Source organism: Chelon labrosus (genome assembly GCF_963514085.1).
Source record: "Chelon labrosus genome assembly, chromosome: 11".
Taxonomy (NCBI): Eukaryota; Metazoa; Chordata; class Actinopteri; order Mugiliformes; family Mugilidae; genus Chelon; species Chelon labrosus.
In genome coordinates, this window is record NC_140344.1 from 1,327,124 (window position 1) to 1,347,654 (window position 20,531).

The 20,531-nt window shown below is 40.0% G+C and overlaps 2 protein-coding genes across 2 annotated transcripts; one reads left to right on the forward strand and one right to left on the reverse strand.

Moving 5' to 3' along the window:
* The first annotated feature begins 2,187 nt into the window (after positions 1–2,187).
* Positions 2,188–10,209, forward strand: LOC311496081 (transmembrane protein 263-like). The gene is made up of 4 exons (XM_084555823.1): positions 2,188–2,349; positions 3,718–3,823; positions 5,142–5,452; positions 8,526–10,209. Exons 1-3 carry the CDS (start codon positions 2,344–2,346, stop codon positions 5,420–5,422), a joined length of 393 nt encoding a protein of 130 aa, XP_084411949.1. The 5' UTR covers positions 2,188–2,343; the 3' UTR covers positions 5,423–5,452; positions 8,526–10,209.
* A 115-nt stretch (positions 10,210–10,324) lies between these two features.
* ska1 (spindle and kinetochore associated complex subunit 1) lies at positions 10,325–19,939 on the reverse strand. Its single transcript, XM_084555822.1, has 7 exons — positions 19,118–19,939; positions 17,366–17,451; positions 17,154–17,269; positions 16,833–16,927; positions 15,275–15,412; positions 12,235–12,404; positions 10,325–11,097 (listed from the first exon to the last, which is right to left on the reverse strand). The coding sequence occupies exons 1-7, from the start codon at positions 19,162–19,164 to the stop codon at positions 10,949–10,951; spliced, it is 801 nt and encodes a 266-aa protein (XP_084411948.1). The 5' UTR covers positions 19,165–19,939; the 3' UTR covers positions 10,325–10,948.
* Between the last annotated feature and the right edge of the window lie 592 nt (positions 19,940–20,531).

Here is a 20,531-nt window from a genome sequence, read left to right on the forward strand (position 1 = left end):
TCAGAGTATTCATTTAGAGAAATATATTAAAGGTGCACAAATTGATTGTTTTCAGGGCCTTTTAGTTCTAGGAAGAAAACATTGTTGTATGTGTTGTTTGGTTTAATTGTGAAATGTTTTGAATGAAACTTCACCAACAGGATGATTACGTTAATTATATAATATTTTTCTTCTGTTTTGCTGTCCTTTGTAATGCCAGATATTAAAAGTTGTCACAATGCCAGAACCAGCTGTAGATGGGTTTCTAGAAGTTCAAGGCAATAAGAGTAGTCCACATCAATATTTTCATTGAATTTAGCTGGATAATGACTTACTGGTTAGTAGGTAAATGAAATTTCTCTCGCTTGGTCAACAGATCTTTATAGACTGACTAAATGAGGTCTTACAACGCTGTAAAAGTAAGTTACTACATAAGGAATAGTGGAAGGGTACTTACTCAACTTTTGGGTGTGTGGAGAGCTATGTCCTCATCCAACTGTTATTGTGAGTTACCACTTGGCATTACACTTTCGCTAGCAGTATATTTTAAGAAGAGCCGGACTAGAAAAATAAATGGACAGGATTGCAATAAGACATCTAAATAGATGGTGTGAAGGAGGCCAAATAAAGGGCTAAATGGCTAGAAAAATGTATTTCGGACCTAATATATTCCTGTTGTGGCTACAGCGTATGATTGACATGTGACAAACTAAGCTTTAGTTGTGCAGCAGTAAGTCTATTGGGGGACTTCCCATGATGCAATGAACACCTGTCCTCTAATACATTCACTCGTTATCCATGCATGTGTTTCTGAACTGTGGAGCTGCATACTACTCATCTGTGGTCCTGGTCTCATCAGCCTGTCCAGTGTTCATGGCTTACACTTATCCACTCCTTCTTCAACGCATAATTCTCCAAACTGTCTATGAACCCACCTACCTCTTACATTCATACATACCATCCAACTCGCCTCTAATAGAACTAAAATTGTCAATAACAGTTTTATGTCCCTGTGCTCTTGTTTATTCTAGACGAACTGGGGCAGTAGTATTCCTAAACCCACTAAGCATTCTCTACAATTATCCTGATTCCTGATTCTCTGACCTTTCTAACTAATCTGCAATAACATGGGTGCAATAACATTGTGTAGCTGGTATTTTTCTTCTTAACCGTGTGCAATCACAATATTTATGCAATAACCACGTGTACAGTCACAATATTTATGACTATTCTTATTCTTTTCTAGTGTCTATCTATCTCCTCCTGCTGCTCTCTTCTCCTCTCTTCCCTCGCTGCTGGCCTCAAGAAGATGGGTCTCAACGGGGGGGCATTGACTGTAAAGATGAGCAAGAGAAAACAGAGCCAACCAACCTCTTAAAGTACAGCTTTAAGGCGCCCTCTGTTGGTGTTTGTTGCAGACTTGGGAGCAGATGAAACCTCCATGTTTCTGTCCTCTTGCTCATGGTTTCTGCTTTAAGTTTGGGAGCTTCTCCTTCCATGGCAAATACAAGCTTTACCCCCATTCGGATTGTGCCCAATGGCTGGGTGCGAGGCGAAGGTACTGTACGGACCACGCATCATAAAATATTTAATGCATCGACAACATGAATACATATTGTGACATCAGTGCAGGCAGTTGGAATATCTTTGACATATTAATCCCTACATGGAATACCTCTGTTTTGCAGGTATTCTCCAAAGAGTAAAGGTAATGGAGGTGAGTCAATCTATGCATCAACTTTTAAAGGTACAGATATGCACATTCCCTGGACATGTACAGTGATACAATGAAAACATACAAAGGTGCATATAACTAAGAGTGTGTAACAGTAGGGATGTAGTTGGGGATGTTACAGAAGGTCCTTCTTCTCACAACCTAGACCAAAGGGAGGTCAAGAGGAAAGGACCACATGTACCATCTGAATCCTAGGGGCATTGTAAAGTATTACCAATGGTACCTTAGGAGCATAAATTAATTGAAAACAAAGAATACCATCCTGGACAACAAGGATGAGAGCATGTGAGCAGCTAAATCCACTAGGTTATACAGCTGACGATCATATAGAACTAAGGCTAAAATTAGGATCAGTCTAACTTTAGTCTTCTGGAGAAACTTAATTCTGGACTTTTGCGATGAACTCCCAGAAACATAATTTGCTGTTCATGTTGGAGTTCCTTACCGTCCTCTCTCGCGTGTCTCTGCTGACAGCGTGCGGCCACACATTGCTGTTACAGGGCGAGCGCGTCATAAGCATGGCGACGTCACTTCCGCTTTCAGGTTGACATCAAAACAACAGCGTCAGGAGCGCTAAAAATATACACGGAGCAATATTAGTCAAAAAGCCAAACAGCCATTGTATCAAAATGAAGGTAAGACGGAGGCATTTCAGTTTCTTATGACAAGGTTGCTGTGCTTTTGACACAATTTGTATTGGTATTGGAGCTATATTAAATTGAACAGAATTTAATAGATTATTTACAAACGGTACATTCTGTCAAAAAACTATTAATGTCAAGTCACAAGAAGATTTTTGTGTGTGTGTGTGTGGTTATGGAAGCATCATTGTGTGTGTAGCGTTATGGAAAGAAAATGCTTAGCAGACTCCTCCCTTTTATTTCTGTGTTTACGTATGTCTAAAAATGTAATGATAAAAGCTGTTATACTTGCATATGTAAATCAACTTATTTTATAATGAAACACGGACCTGCTATATAATAACAACATGACACGAACTGGAGCAGGAGTATTTACAGTAGCTGCAGCTACTTAGTGTTAAAGTCATGACTTTAACACTATCTTGACAGGTATTCTGAGAAGATGGCGTTTCTGAGGATTGCATCTCGTTTTATGTCCCGCTACATTTCAGTAGGGAAATATACGATATTTACACCACATAGGCTTTACTGTTTGGACTGCATAACATATCACATTTGGTACACACGTAGATAACAGAGTCCAGTTCATTTTCAGTCCATTCATTCTTCCAGTAAGCTACTTTAGAACTTTGCTATGGTTACTCTTCCTCGGATCCATATCTGAATATTCAGTATGGTCAGCAAGTGTATTTACACGTGCACTCTCCAAGCACTTTATTAGCAACTTTGTACCATACGAGCAATAATATAAGATGGTACATTATAAGACAATCCCATGGCAGTAGTGCAGTGCATAAATAACTGAGCGCAGTGACTGTGGCATGACTCTTGCTTAAAGACAGGGTGGTTTGAATATTTCTCACTCTGCAGTCAGAGATGGTAACGTTAAAACCTGGCATCAACAGCATGAATTCATTAATCCAACATCTTTTTTTTTTTTTTTTTTGGTCAACAGTCTGGGTTGGTGTTGGTAATAGTGTGGGTAATGTTTAGTATTTGTATGAATCTTACTTAGATTACAAAACGTACAAAAACACTGAAGAATATGTGGTCACTGTTGTAATCATCCCTTGTTTTTGATAATATTAAAACTGTGGCATCAACAGCAAATAGTCTAATTTAGGCTTTAAGAAGTTGCATAGCATTTATACAAATAGAGAAAATCATTAATCAGGAATATCTCATCAACAAGGAACACCATTCAGAATCTATAAATGGTGCATTTCTACTCTACTCTTCCGTCTGCTCTCTGTGTTGCTGAGAATGTGGCTGAAATCCTCACACAAAAAGTGGATAAAGCGTGGAAGAGGACAGTGTGTTTTATCTCTGCAAATACACCAGTAAGTCGATGCTGCCTTTCAGGTGATGACTTCACAGCAGGAGGTGGAGAGCATCTCATCTCCTGTTGAGTCCAATAACCATCCCACCTCTGAGGATATAGAAGTTACCCACAACCTCCACTCACATGGTGAGGAACAACACCCATGCACTAATTCTCATCAACTTTTATTGTTATCTTATTTATTTAGCCTTTATTTAGCTAGGATTGTTCCATTGAGATCAAACATCTCTTTTACAAGGTAGACCTGGCCAAGAGTGACAGCAACACAGTTTCAGCAAGAAACATAAAATCAGTTGCGTAACATAGAAACGCTCAGGTAAAACATTTGCACACAAACAGAACTCAACAGATTTCACCATCTTTTTAAACTCATTCAGGGATACTACATTTTGAAGTTTGAGATTAGACTGTAGGTTGTGCCATGCAGCAGGAGCAGAAAACCTAAAAGCTGTCTTTCCAAATTCAGTACATACCCACAAATTGCAGTATGTCCTTAGAATGGAGATTGCATTTTACACATTTCAAGCTTAAAAAAGAAGATCAATGCATAGTATTCAAGCAAAAAATGGATTTGTAAATAAAAACAAGGCGGCATGTAGTCAGAGTAGGTCAGTTCACATTTACACTGTACTGTCCCTTTCATATCTTCCAATAAAATCTAAACTGGGCAATCTGAATGCAAGTGACCAGCTTTAAGTACCTGTGGTCACAACTGGCATTTAAACATATCTCCACATGTGTCCCCAGCCAACACTTGTGAGATCCGATGTCAGTTTTGTGCTCGGTATGCAAGTAAGCACAGATATCATTTGGGGCGCTATAGAATATGGGCACCTCCTCTAATGAATCACTATTGCTATGTCAAGACATAGGACAGGACAATAGATCACAACAATAGCACACACAAGACAGTACATTACTAAGAAGATAAAAGTCAATGGTTATAAGACTCGTTTGCTTTCAGCCACTGCTTGAAGTAAGTTTTGAAGATTTGTAATGTGGGATACTCCCTTAAGGAGAGTGGAAGACTGTTCCATATCTTACTGGCCTTTACAGAAAGAGCATTTTGTCCAAAGGCTGTTTTTTTTCCCCTCTAGAGGAGGCCCTGGTCCTGAGACCGCTGTGAGCCCTTTTTTTTAAGAAACCTTCTTGCGGTGAGGCATCAGTGCTAACCACCACGCCACTGTGCTGCCCCTACTTGAAATATATTAATTGGAATTTTGAAGTGACACTACTCTTACTTGAGTACAGTTTTAGACTACTCTACCCATCTCTGGTTATACCACATCTGTCTTGGAATTTGGCCTTCATTTTGATCTCAACTATACACCTGAAAGTTTCATGACTGTATCTCCCAATATCAGACTGCTGAATGGTATTACAGTAGAACAGTTGTGTTGAAGTCAAATACAGATGTTTGTCTTTCTGTTTTCCTCTTTCCCAGATACGGATAAGGACCATCCCAGACCAGAGGGAGGAGTTATGTGGAGAATGGGCGGCGGTCTTTTCAGCATGACACAAAGTGTTGTTGGTGCAACCCTAGGGGGTGTTACATGGGTAGGAACTAAAAGCTATGAGCTCACCAAGACAGCTGTGATCAGCGTTCCGACAGCAAGTGCAGGACTGGTCAAAGGAAGTATCTCTATGGTTACGGAAGGTGTCGGAGCAGTAGGATCTGTGGTGGCAAGTAAAGTTACACCAAGGAAAAAGGACAAAGCTGACTGAATGACTGTCTGAGCAGTGGACTCTCGTTTTGTGAGTATGTATAATGCAAACAAGAGCAAAATACCTCAGCAACTTAGAATGGATGCCAGTTAATTCTTCAGACAGGGTCAGTTTATTCACTCTGGCAGCTACACATACACCAAAGCAGCTAGGTGCTGGCAAGTGTCAGTGCAATTCTGCTACGCATGGATGGAACACATCAGCTTAAGTGAAAGGCTGCAGACATCCTATCTGACTGTCTGAACAGATGTTAAGAGTTTCCCTGGACTTAACAGGATTCAACTGACTGACTTCAAAAGAAACATTTTTTTAAGAAGATATCTATTAATACAGATTATCACTAACAAATTTTGCATTCTGTGTTTGTGTAAACATATGATTTATTGTTTAGTTTTGGGTAGAAACATACTATGGAATCTAAATCCTGTTCAGTTTGTATTCATTTGTTTTCTTTCTGTTACATGGTCAGTGTCATAAGCTGTAGTTTAGAGTATGTTTACTGTGTACAGTCAAGTCATTTCTACAACAGAGTTCAAATAAATCATGGCCCATGTGTCCATTCAAACTAAGAAAAGGCATCCTCCATTGGGAAATGACATTTTGAATGACTCAGGTAGTTAGCAAGTTAAGCAAGTGTACAGGGAACAGCAGTTTATAATGAAAATGTTTCAATGAATACAGTTTTATGTAGAGATGCTGTAAGAAATTAGATTTGATGAGGTTCTCCAGAGAGGAGAGGGAAACATGAGTAAATGCGTTCAGTTTTTTGTGTCATGACTTCAGAGGGCTTGATTGTTGTTATAACATGGAAACAGACGACAGAGAACTTAAGGAACTGCACTGGTGTTGCTATAGGGTCAGGTAAAAAAGAAGACTTGAGTCATTTTAATGTGATACTTCCAGGCTACAGCATTCAACCTGGTGGGAATTCAGCATGAAACTTGTAGCAACAGAGTAATGTAATGAGCTCAACTGTCTTTTTAGAGCCCCTTAACAAAGTATGAAGACCCCTTCACTTTTTGCACGTGTTGTGGATTTTCTTTGCACTGGTGAAATCTGCATTTTTCACATTTTCTCAAGTCAACAACCTATAATAAAAAAGTTCGTCTTTTAAAAAAAAATGCAAATCTGAAGTTTTTTCATTCACTGTTCAAGAGGGACATTTGAAAGTAAAGAGCAAAATTTACTCAAGTAACAAGAGCATGGACGGTATTTTGGCGGCTAGACTCAATGAGAAGTAACATCACAGAGTGGGATCCCAGATAAATACAGCTGATAGGGACAGAATGCCTCATGCCACATGACCCAGATCACGTGGTTTAATAACAAGGTTTCTCTCTTGCTTTCACTAAGTAAAATCAATTACATGACTTGGAGGCCAATGAACGCTACCACCATAAGACTCGGGGTGTAAATCTGTCACCACTAATAACTTGACAGGTACAAACGCTTTGGAGCTCTTGAAAATAAAAAATCACTTAGTCACTGTTGTAGAACTCATTTAGCTCATTGTTTACTGGAACAGAAACACGTAAACACATCTCTGCTCGATTGTTGAGGGTTTATGCAGTCATTCCAATCAGTAGTAGACTTGTATGATATACAAGTGTTTATGTTCAAAAATTCAGTGTTTTGCTTTGAAAATGTTTATGATTGAATCAAACAAAAACAGAATGCTCCTATATCCCATGTCCTGCTTTAGTAACTACTGGACCTGAACCTGCCAGTCACACACTGATCTCACTGAGGGAAAGTACTCAAAGTTGTTTTTGCTTGTGAACTATTTCTTAGTGACCGTTGTGGTGTCACTGGAGAGTCCAGGATACTGGATGTACAAAAGGCTAACAAAGCTAAGAGGGATGTGTTAATGTGACATGCAGAGGGGTTGTACGCCCAGAGATGCTGTTCTGGACAGACTCTCTGTTCAGCCTATCGCTTCACCTCAACCACCAGCCCTTCACAAAAGAAAGAAACTGTTCACGAGGATAGAGGATCAGCCCTCTGCTCGATGGAGAACACATAGACAAGGACAAAGACACTGACCCTGGTGTGTAGATACACTTATTCATCACAGAATCGCTTGCTTGTAACTTTAGACTTTGAACGATCAAAGACGTGTTTACAACATTTACTACATAGACATCAGCTACATTAACATTGCACTTAAGTAAACGTACATAAAAAGTACACAAAAGTGATGAACTATTTCAAAACCAACAGACAAAAATGAGGACCTCCCCATCACCTATAAGTCTGTCTGTGGCAGAAGACTTCTGGGTACAAGTCTTTCTTGGCAGTCAGATGGCTGCCCTTGCTTGCAGGAAGGCTCTATTTCAAAGATGTCTAAAATCATTTTATCTGTTATTATGACGTATTGAGTAGAATGATTAAGATATGCCACTGCTATATATCTGAAATTATACTAAAACCACAATAAAGTGCCAAAAAAGTCAAGTGACTGTAGTTCCTTATGGTGTGGTATAGCCAGATGTGTGTGTATCCTGTAGATTTGGGCCATTTTAATAGCCTGTCAAAACACGAGTCTGGTAAAACTCAATTTGGATTTTATTATGATGTGTTTTTCAACCAACAGAGAGATAAACATGCCTCTGCACACAATTTGATATGATTCATTCATTCATCCATTTTCCGTAACCTGTGTTCCCCAGGGAATTTTGTGGGGAGTACTACGGGAGAACGGGGTACAGGGGCTGCATCCGGTCGCTGTGTAACCAAAGTGAGAGCTGTGTCCCTATCCTTGGCACAAAGTAAAGCATGTTTCCAGTGGGTGTTGGACTCTGCCAGGGCTGTCCCTTGTCCCAAAATATCCTCACAATGTTAAACACAAACCTACATTTATGGTTACAGAACCCAGGTTTCCTCACATAAACATTTGCTTCCCTCAAACAGCTGGGTCACATGCATGCAGCAGTGAACTAATAACTTCTTAAAGGTGCTTTTTCATTCTCTTTATCCAGCCGTGTTAAATCTTAAGGTCCTTTTACCATTAAAGTGTTGCACACATTACTATCATGCAAAGTAAGTATTTTTGTGTATTATTTATTCATTCATTCATCTTCTGTAACTGCTTGTTCCTGTTAAGGGTCACGGGGTCTGCTGGAGCCTATCCCAGCTGTCATCGGGCAAGAGGCAGGGTACACCCTGGACAGGTCGCCAGTCTATCACAGGGCTAACACAGAGAGACAGACAACCATTCACACTCACACCTGTGGCCAATTTAGATTTATTAACCTGATGGGCATGTCTTTGGACAGTGGGAGGAAGCTGGAGTACCTGGAGAGAACCCACGCAGACACAGGGAGAACATGCAAACTCCACACAGAAAGGCCCAGTCGGCCCATGGATTCGAACCCAGGACCTTCTCGTTGTGAGGCATCAGTGCTAACCACCTCGCCACTGTGTATTATTTAATTATTTTTAAAAAAACTTTTTCTGTCAAGTCAGTTTTATTATGTCATCCCAATGTAACAGATCTGGGTCTTACATGTTTGCAGTTGTACTAAATTATCTGTGTGCATAAAATAACGGCTCATGATGACAATATGTACACTGAGATAGAATGTGCTTGTGTATGGACTAACCGTGTATGAAAAAAATTCTATTAAGTAAACTCTACTTGTACTCTGTGATGTGCATTTGAATCCTCTTCTGTTGGTCTTTACAGTACAAAGTAGGCATCATGGACTCAGCCGACCCAACGTGTCGCCATTTAAGGAAGGAGACTAAACCACTATGAAGAGGAGCTTTGTCCCATCCATTACTGTGTTTAGGAACTCACAATTCACCAAGATAGCTTCCAGGCTTCCATAAGCTTCATGATGGAACAAATGCAACAGCGGTTTTCCTCTGGTGAGACTATGGCCACAGCAGGAAGCCATAGAATCTCACATCTGCTCTTCAGTTGACCGTTTTTCAAGAGCCCTGCAAAAGGTTTTGACTGCTCTTCACCTGGCCAAGAGGCAGTTAGGGCTCTATGGGAACTCAACTGTGTAACTCTGCTTGGATAAAGATGCAGGCAGACCATGGCCAGACCCCAACTCCAAAAGAGTGTGTCAAAACTTCTGGCTGTCCATTGGAATTCAGTTCTGTCTTATTCATATAATAATAATCCAGAGTGTCTCAAGATGCTTTACAGAACATAGAACTTCCAGAGCAAACACTAAGGCAATGTTGGCAAGGAAAAACTCTCTTTTAATCTTGAGCAAGGTTTATGTCATCTACAATAGGGGACCCATCTCTATGAGGCCGGCAAGGTAGAGACAAAAAAAAAAAAAAGAGGAGAGGAGGAGAAAAGATCAGCAGGAGAAACAAGATGAACTTCTACATACATCCCAACGAAGCAAACATGCATCATATAGCATGATACAAATATGAGAACAAGATATAGCTGAGGCATGTTACAAGAGATTGATAATGAATGAAAAGGAATGGATAGACACAGATAAACAAGAGCATGGGGGATGACACTGTCAGTGACAGTGATAGTAGTGCTATTACAGGTGAGTTAGCTGCTATAATGCATGAATAGAAAACGTATCATGAGCAGGTTAGAGAATTATGCGTTCAGAATGGAAGGGATAACGATAAGCAATGAATATTAGGCAGGTTGATGGAGCTAGCAGCACGCACGAGAAGCATGACCTAGAAACTTGCAGCTACAGATGGAGTCCTGCAACCTGGCACCCTGTTTGTAAGACAAGACTGAAACTTTTGAGCAGCGTGAAGACGTCCAGCCTACATTACACATTTTTTATTGTTTCTCTCAAGTCCCTCCTTCGGATTACCCCGCCAAAGTACTGTCAAATCTATGTAATTACCAACAGCCTTTTTAAAAACACACCCTAATGCTGAGTTGCATGGGACAAATATTTTGGAGAAATATGGCAATTAACATTTTATTGATTAACATCAAACAAACTGACAAAAAAATACTAGTTACTAGAGGTACCCAAGTAATGCTGGCACAGCGTGTATAAGTAAACAAAGAGTCAAGTTAGAAAAACTTTGCCATTATAGATTTGTAATGAATGACTATGGTGTATAGTAAAAGAAATAAAAAAGCTTAATACAAACATTGTACCATAAAGTACCAGTGCCATTTTGTGGGTGATATGTTAACATCTAAAGAGGGCGTCAAGGTGTTTTGGGTGGTTTTGGTTAGTACTTGGTTAGCACTTGATCCTTCTTGAAACTGTGTCTGCAGATAAAACTGACATATTCAAACATGACCTCAAAGAAAACGGCTTTTTATTTATCATTTATTCAACAAAAAAATTCAATGAATATAATGTTTTTTTATGGAAAGAGTAAACACATCCTAGCATCCTTAGCAGATATAACTTTCTGTATAGATTTTGTGTATTTGTCTGCCAGTGTGTAATACTGGCTAGCTGAAAGGTTTAAGGACTTTGTCCTTCTCCCTCTCTTCAGCCCTATTACACTGCTAGACTCAAGCAGGTAGTTGAAGAAAAAAACTACGAAAGCCTCCCATCTTGTCGTTCTTTTTCATAACAGCACATAGCGGGTGAGTCCTCCCCCTCGGAGCTCCCGCAGGCGCTGGCAATGTCGCAGCATGTTCAAGATGCCCTGAAATCTTTTGTCCACCTTCATCTGGGTAAAATCACGTATGTCATCCTCCACAACAAAGTACTGACCTGTAAGAAATTTGAACACAACAATGAGACCAATGTTGTACTATGTACTCCGGCTGTACCTGCTGATGCTCCTGCATCATGCATGCTTGATCAGGTTGAGAACAGGTAACGGACTATGCCATTACAGAGTACTCCACTACTTCCTTAAATCAAAAACTTTGGGTCACTGTCTACCTGTAAATGGCCTTGCTTTTATATAGCGCTTTTCTACCTATTGGTACTCAAAGCGCTTTACAGTCATAGACACATCTACCCATTCGCTCACACAAGCACACACACATTCACACACCAGTGCCACGCACTGGGAGCAACTGGGGGTTCAGTGTCTTGCTCAAGGACACTTCGGCATGTGGCACATTCCGGGGATCGAACCGCTAACCCTCTGGTTCGTGGACAACCCGCTCTACCTACTGAGCCACAGCTGTACTATGAAGCACTATTCAATCATAATTAATTCTTTATATATTGTGTTTTACTTTATTTCTTCTGAACAAATGATTTTGAATATGTGCTGTAAGCTTGTCAAAGGTTTTAATTTTTATCTTGACAACACACCAAGAGAAACCATCATTGCACTGTTAGAACATAAGAAGAATGTCATGAATTAACCGTCCTCCCTTTATTGTATCACTTCACAGAGCCTTTTGTTATTGTACATGATGTGGAGGAGGAAACAAAGGAAAGTGAAAAAAAATGTGCATATGTTTTACCATTAGCATTACGTAGAAGCCTCAGAGCTCGTAAAATACATTCAGAAAATTGGCAGTTATATTTATGATTGTGTAGCTGAATAAATGTTGAAAAAAAAAACCATTTAATTGTGGCATGTACTAATAGACAAGTCAATTTCCCAAATCAAAAGCTAGGTTCTAATTAAAAATGTTTAAGGCTGGATTTTTATTTCGGAGTTCATCCACTAGATGATGCCATTGTTAACTGAATGCTGGAATTGAGTCTGGTTTTATTTGGTATGTTTCAACCAGTACGGCTGAGATAATGAGGTGTGCAGAATTCATAACCTGTTCCAAATAAAATTAATGCCAAGTGATGATTATCATACAAAATAGTTGCTGAACATCCAATATAATCAAGAGCAAACAATAACAGCTGCTAGCTGAAATAATGCATGCTGGATACCTTTTGTTTGTTTGGTCTCCTGGTCCTTAAAGCGCTGGTGCAGTTTGCGTGAATTATTGTTGAGAGTCTTCCCTGACTGATTAAATATCTTGTACTTGGTTGTTACAGCAGTGTTAATGCTGTTTACTGCTGCATTAAGCTGGTCATATGTCACGCGTCCTTTCATGTACCTGAGGAACACACGCACACACACACACACACACACACACACACATAAGAATGCGCCATCTGTTGACAACAGAAAAAGTTTGCAGCAACAACTCATCTTCCATGGAAATACGTTGATGCATTGCAATGTTTACTAAAAGAGCCCTAACTGAAACATCAAAATGAGGAAATTCCTCAAACAGAGATCCAGATGCATGAGATACTTGGTGTTCTTTTATCTCGGAGAGGGCAGTGATACGACAAGTAGCTCAAAACTGCTGTGTTTGGACTATTGACTGAATTTAGTTGGTTGGTGGTCAGAGCCTGGGAGTCTTTGTTGTGTCCTCATCAGTTGTTTTTGAGGAAAGAACTCCAGAGCTGAAGCTACTTGCGATGCCACTCGTGATTCTAACTGACAGCACGGCAGTTGTAATTCTAAACAACATAGATTTCCAAGTTCCATTTCTAAGTAGGTGAAAGCAACCTTTTGAAGTGGTTTGTATCACAACATGTTCTGGATTAGAGCCACTGGATGTAGTTTTGCATGTAACTGTGAATGGTCTCCCTCTACAGCAGTGATCCCCAACCCCTGGGCCCCGGACCGGTACCGGTCCGTGGGTCATTTGGTACCGGGCCGCACAGAAAGAATAAATAACTTCCATTATTTCCGTTTGATTTATTATCTGAGTCTGAATGATGTTTTATTTGAAAAATGACCGGATTCTCTCCATTACATCCATCTATGACTCGAGACCATAGATCACGTGATACGTCCCGCTAAACGAAACGTCTGTTCGAGACAACAACTCTGCCGGCGTTCTGGATTAAAGTCATGGCAGAATACCCCGAGATCGCCACAACAGCATTGAAAACGCTGTTGCCATTTCCGACATCTTATCTGTGTGAAGCAGGGCTTTCTGCAGTGACAGCAACCAAAACAAAATTACGGATCAGACTGGTCATAAGCAACACACTTCGGGTTTCATTGTCTCCCATTACCCCAAGATGGGACCGTCTTGTTGCAGCAAAACAAGCGCAGGCCTCCCACTGACTCAGTGCTATTGTGAGCTAGTATTTTCATGCACTTTTTGTTTTTGAGGTGTGTCTTATTTTGAAGGCATGTTTTAACGTTACCATAGCGACCAGAGAGTGTTGGGGCAGAGAGGATGTTATCATGTCATGTTCTGTTGTTGGTGTGATGTTATGAGGACGCTGCTAATAAAGTTGCACATGAGTACACAGTGGATTTACGTTTATTATTATTATTATTATTTTACAGAGAAAATGCTACAGTTTTTATGCCGGTCTTATCATTTTATTTTGTTTTTATCTGCTACACCTTTAGATCGGTCCGTGAAAATATTGTCTGACATTAAACCGGTCCGTGGCGCAAAAAAGGTTGGGGGCCACTGCTCTACAGGATAACACAGTTGCATTTCTAGTTAGAATCAGCACAATCAAACAAGTCAGCCAGTCACTGAAGTTAATGCCATATCATATTCAAAAGAAAAGGTTTGGTTACCCAAAACTGAAAAATAATGCACATTTCAGAATTATACAAAAAGGTCTCTTTTCGTGCTTTAAAAAATCTGCTTAAACTTTCAAATGTACTGTAAAGCAACATTGCCATACACGCCTTTAGAATCTGATCTACGGAGTCTTCATTGAGATCTGTTCTGAAACAAAACAGATTCTGATGCAACAAATTCCAGGCACTGGTCACCAACCAAGAATTAGACATCAGACTCAGTAAGGGTCCAAATGCTTTCCCTGGTGTCTCAGCCCCATACATAGTGCTTGTACTGCAGTGGTTGGTAAGTGTCCACTGTATTAGGTCTCCCAAGAATTCCCACACTTTTGACAATGGGCTTAGCTGAAACCCCTCTCCTCACGCCCACCAGTAAAAAATAATGAGAAATGCACGATTACGGTAAATGGCCTTGCTTTTATATAGCTCTTTTCTACCTATTGGTACTCAAATCACTTCACAGTCACAGACACATCTACCCATTCGCTCACACAAGCACACACACATTCACACACCAGGGCTATGTACTGGGAGCACCTGGGGCTTCAGTGTCTTGCTCAAGGACACTTTGGCATGTGGCACATTCCAGGGATAAACCCGCTAATCCTCTGGTTCGTGGACAACCTGCTCTACCTACCGAGCCATAGCCACCCCTGGATTAGCTTGTCAATCAATCAGCCATAACATTATATTGTGCAGGTCTCCCTTGTGCCTTCAAAACAGTTCTAACTCATCTGAGAATGGACATGGGCCTTCTGAGGGTGTCCTGTGGTGTCTGGCAACAGAATGTTGTTAGTGGGGGCCTTTGGGTCCTATGGGTTGAGGAGAAGTGCCTCTGTGGATCATCCCACAGATACTTAATCATGGATCTAGTAAATTTGGAGGCCAGGTCAACACCTTGTGCTGTTCTTCGTGTTTTTTTGAGTTGTTTCTAAACCGTTTTTGGATTTTTGGACCCCAGAATGCCAGGTCCAAAAGTTTCCCAGCAGAACACTGTATTGTCACAAGACGGTTAATGTTATTCACTTCTCCTCTCAGTGGATTAATGTTGCGGCTTACTGTTGTATGACAAAGTTACTGAAACCACAGGGAGAATTTTCAGTGTTTACAAGGTGCTAACAAATTTAATAATACAAGTAACAACGAGTGGTGTCATATGAAAGTTATGTAGGACTGTGAGCAGTGCTAAAGGGAGTATTCATATCCTTTCTTTGAGCAAAAGTGTGAAAATACTCTGATATAAGTAAAAGTCTTACATTTACTCAATGGAGAAGAATGTCCCCTGTGACTGTTACTGAATATTATATCACGGCGCTATCACCACATATTGTATAATGTTGAATGTCAGTGTCGGATGATACTTACTGAGGGATGCTCTCAAACTCTGCCATTGTGATAAACTCCATTTCTCTGACAAAGCTCTTGTTGGTCTTTTTAATATTTTCTGCTTGAGCTGGCTGAACATCTGCTACTTCATTCTGGTTCTTTACAGATTCATTTCCACTGAAAAATAAGACAACTGTTAGTCTTTCAGGGCTTAAGGACATTTTTGATGTAGACACTATTAAAAAACAAAGGGCTTGGTTTTCCATGTCTCTTGATGAGAATTGGAATTAAGATTTTGGTTGCTTATTTCTAGCATACCAGCTGAACTATGCTGTTACCCCAGTGTAGCCAGACTCAGTTCTTTACAGAATATGAGTCTGATAATGTTCCATTGGGATTTCAATTAGATAGACATACAACCAATCAGAGTAATTTTGTGGTAAACAAATTCAACTCAACGGCATTCAGGTGACATGTATTACTACATCCATCACAACAGCCACCCAAAATATTTTAAATTGGCCTGCCTGGAATAATTAGTTCCCAACACAGTAACTCTAGACTAACTTTACCCTGTGAGCAATTTGTGGGCAGGGAAGTTGGTTAGCTTCCAGAGTTGTGTTTTTTTATTAGTTGTGACCGTGTATGTCACTGCACATTGACGACACATTCGCAGTAATAGCCTTTAGCATCTGCTCTTGCTCTTATCTGAAATACAACAGATGAGGACACAAATCCAAGGCCCTGACCACCAACTGAGAATAAGCCAAACTCACTCTAACAGTCATAATGCCGATGTGTCAGTGTTTTGAGGCTGTGAAGCTAGCAAATATTCTCTGTTGAGATGCTTGCCCATAGCGTTGATGTGATGCCGTGGTATGCATTCAATTTTTACAAAGCCTGCATCTTAGTAGGTCTCTGTTTCACACACTTGTGACATCTGAAATGTTATCAGCAGGAGAGATTCTGTGGTCTTGCCAGGATTACCTCCTACCATTAAAAGCCCAGCTTGCAAGCTTTCAGGCAGCAGTAGTTAACATAAGAAGACTTTCAGATTTTTTTTTTCTTTAAGTCTCCAGCACAAATCTGAGGAAAGGAGAGGAGCAGTCTGTTCAGGGAAGGACCTGTATGGCTCTTGTGAGGCTGCAGTAGATGCACATCACAAGCCATTTAGACGCCCTTTTTATCCAGACTGCAACTAACAATTGTTTAAATACTAATAATAAATTATAATTTTTCCTTCATTGATTCCTTAGGAAGAAATTCTTTCTGAGCATTTGACACATCCCTTCAGTCGTCATCACACAGCACTGTGTACACTTGGAGCAGTGGGCTGCTAACTCTGCAGCACTCAGGGAGCAGTTTCAGGGTTGGGAGTTTGCTTAAGGTGACTTCTGGACTATAACTTTTATTTATAAACTGTACTAACAGCATGTAGAAGATGAAGTGATGTGTTTGTGCTAACCAACTGATCTGTGCTAAAATGGGAGCTTTTAGTGACATGCTGCTTTGTGTTAGATATTTATTGTGATAGAAATTTAACATGCCCCTTTCTCAGTTTAAAAACATCATGAGGATAAATAAGTGGAGTTCTCACCTGACTGCGCTTTTCTTCTTAGGCATGTGCGTAGGTATGTTTTCCTTAATGTGCTGGGCATCTTCCACATCCCTCTGGAATAACTCCTCAAGTTCCTGAAACAAAGTAAGACTGGCCCATTTAGAGAGCTCTCTGACTAATGTACTGAAAATACATGTACTAAGACATGTATCAGGTTCTAATTTCTTCGGAAATGAAAACTAACAAAATACAGATTGTGGCTGATTATGTCTGGTACACTACCAGACATTGATTACTTTTACATTAAAGCAAAGGTATTAAGTTCTGAGTGCTGCTCAAATGTCAGGCCTCAAACTTTACCTTTAGATGCTTCAGTTGCTCTTTCTGTTGGTCAACACACTTTTCAAACTCCTCCAGAAGTTTCTCAAGCGCAAAGATCTCTTGTCCGAGTTTCTTAATCTGATTTTGAGGAAATTCTAATGTGGAGAAGGAAAAAGGAACACACTAGCACCACTGATGACACACTACCATAGCTTTGCAAGTCTTGTCTCGTATAAACCACTATGTCATACCGATAACTGACAGATCAAGCATGCGTTGTAAGGATGATATCCTGTCAGAAATGTAGCAGCTCATATCCTCCAGGTCCGTCATCTTCCTGAAACAGGGACACAGTAAAATAATTAAAAGCAGTCATTTACATTTCTTATAAATTTCATGGGCCTAACAAAGGACAAGAAATTTAGTCCAAAAGAAGTCAATAAAAGTATACTAAGAACACATTGGATCAATAATAAAAAATATGGAATGAATTCAGTTATTTATTATTCTTTTTAAACAACATGAAAAATCACAAAATGGAGATTTTGTCACTCTACACGCCAGGCAGCTCTTTGTAGTGACATAGGTAGTACACAACATGTGCTATGTGAAGAAAATTGTTGTAACAAATATATTGTCATATGATCATTTATAACTATTTAATGTTGTAGGTTACATTGATAAAGGTGCGCATACACATAGGGCTCAGCCAAAGCATGTTCACCTAGGTTTTTTTTTTTAATGTAGTATTTTAAGTATTTACAACTTCATAAGGTCCAATCATGGATCAAACACAATTAGAAGTATTTCAACATACAGTCACATTATGTGATAAAACACACTGCACATACAATCATTGTGGCACACACGTTCAACGAGCAAAAAAATAAATAAAATAAAAATGTAACAACCTGATGGCTAGATCGACATTTCGGTTTTCTACTAGTCAGGCTGGCTACCGTGGCTAGGCTAACAACAGCTGGGGTGTTTTTGAGGGGGGCGTGTTGTGACAGTATGCCCAGAGCAGCGGTCAATATGCCGGGCTTTCCGACCTGGAATTTCTTATTCTTCACCTTCCAAATGGCAGCATTACCGACCCATCCAGATCTAATGTACACACATGTCTGTACCCCTATACACTTTCATTCTGGTGGCAGTGTAATCTGAGGGATTCTCAACCACGGAGATGTAACATCACTTAAATCCAGCACTGAACTCGCTGTTTTTAGAAATGTCACTGAAAACTATGAATAAGCATAGTTGCGGACCCTAGTCATGGGAGTTACAGGTGTAACTCCCACCAGTCATTTAAAACTGAAGAAGCCACTGATGATTGGGGAAACATCTGCAGGAAAACTCAGTGAAGTCCAGTTGCTTTGTATTCAAATCTATTTATCATCTACCGCCTGCACTGTATTGTGGCCGTGGTATAAAGCCCACCAGAACCAAGGGAAGAGGGTAACATTCTATGGCACATTTCTGTAACAACACGCATTCCCTGCCCTCCAAGCATGCTTGGAAATTATTCTAAATTGTACAAAGCACGATGACTCTCAAAAGTCTTTTAAATTCCATCTCGACACAAACTTTGAGAGCAAACTGCAAAGGTTTGAGTTGAGTACTGTAATTTCCTTTGTCTCACATTACTGGAATTGGTTTGATCATTTGATCTGATTGTTCAGGGTTTTATGGGCATTTCATTTTCCAGTTTGAAACACTAGTGAAGGGACAGACGAGAGAGCAGTCGAGTAGCATAATGCCAACGTCTGGGTAAAGTAACATGATCAATCATTAACGTATGACTTCAAACTAAACATCAGTAAACATAATGCGTTCATCCTGAATACAGCTTGACATGTATTGTGTCTCTATGTCACACACTGGTCGCTACGTCCACAAACCAACACAAATCTTAGAAACAGATTGTACTCCTATAATGTCACTAATAAAGCAACTCAAATGACCTGGAAATGGCCTGTCGCCGCAGCCATTACCAGACTTGCCTGTTTGTGTGCTTCGGTATCCGTACGCCTATCAGACGTTTTAACATCTATAACGTCCGTACTGCTTCTTCCTCAGCTACATTCCCGGGCATTTGAAACGCGACTTAACACGTCACGATACGTCAAGTCCAGCGCATGTGCCGTGTCGTAGCTGCCTTCAAAGACTGTAGGAAAGTTAGGCATCACGCCAGTGGTGAAAGGTTTTGATCACCCTCAGCTTATGTTACATTGGCTGGTGGGAGTCAAGAGTATGTATCGGTCGGCGTGTGTAATCTTAAAGTGGAAATGAGGCAGTCAATCAGATTACTAAAGGAATTTCAACCCTAATCAACAAACAACATGACAACTGTGAACATACTACTGAAAAAAAGAAGTCTCAATGGGGGGCACTACCATTTTTCCACAATTCCTGGTACACAGGGTCAGTTAGTGTTACTGATTTCAGCAGCAGCACATGGGGAAAGATAGTAAAGGTCAGATAATTTAAGATAGATGGTGAAAGATGAGATGGTGGTGGAGACCAAGGAGGAGATCTAAGGTCTATTACCACCTCTGAATAATTACTATAAAGTCATGGCTCATATTTGTGGTAGGAGAATGAAAATATCTGTATTAATTAGCACAGCTCATTCAGGGTTTATGAAAGACAGATTAACTCATGACAACAATAGATTTATGTTAGATGTTTTAGACCAGCGGTGTCAGTCCGTGGGCCTGCCAGAGGATCTAATATGGCCCTCTCAATAAGAGTAACTGCTATTCCTAATTTGCCCACTGTTTCAGTAAGAGTAGCAAACAGAAACAGTTGAAATTACTGAAAATGTTTTGGCTGTTCATAAAATAGTTTGAATAGTTCATTAAATGTAAACATTTCTATGTTCTTCTTTGCTATTTCTTCCACTAAAACAAAGGAAAAAGTTGGAGTGGTCATTATTTATGGTTATTATTATATTACTGGTCCGGCCCCCTTCAGATCAAAGTGGGCTGTCTGTGGCCCCTGAACTAAAAATGAGTTTGACACTCCTTGACATAAGACAGTGGTTAAATCCTATTTAGTAATTTTATAATGGGTATGATGGAACATTCTTTCATAGACCAGGTGCAACAACATTATGGATATGAGTCAAAAGTTATAGATATAACTCATACTTTCTACAGAAATAGTGCTAGTTCAGTTTCCTTGCTTTGGATGCAAGGATGCAAAGTTAACCCAGCTCCATTCAGTGTACTCCATTTTAATAAAAAACTGTTCATGATATCAAAATATTTGAAAAATAGTAAGCAGACAGCACGACAGTTTTTCAAAATGATGAATTACACCAATGCTGTACACATGGTTAATATAAAATTATAAAATTAAGCTACCCAGCTACCCAGCTACCACCAGCAAGGCCTCTCATATTGCACTCCACAC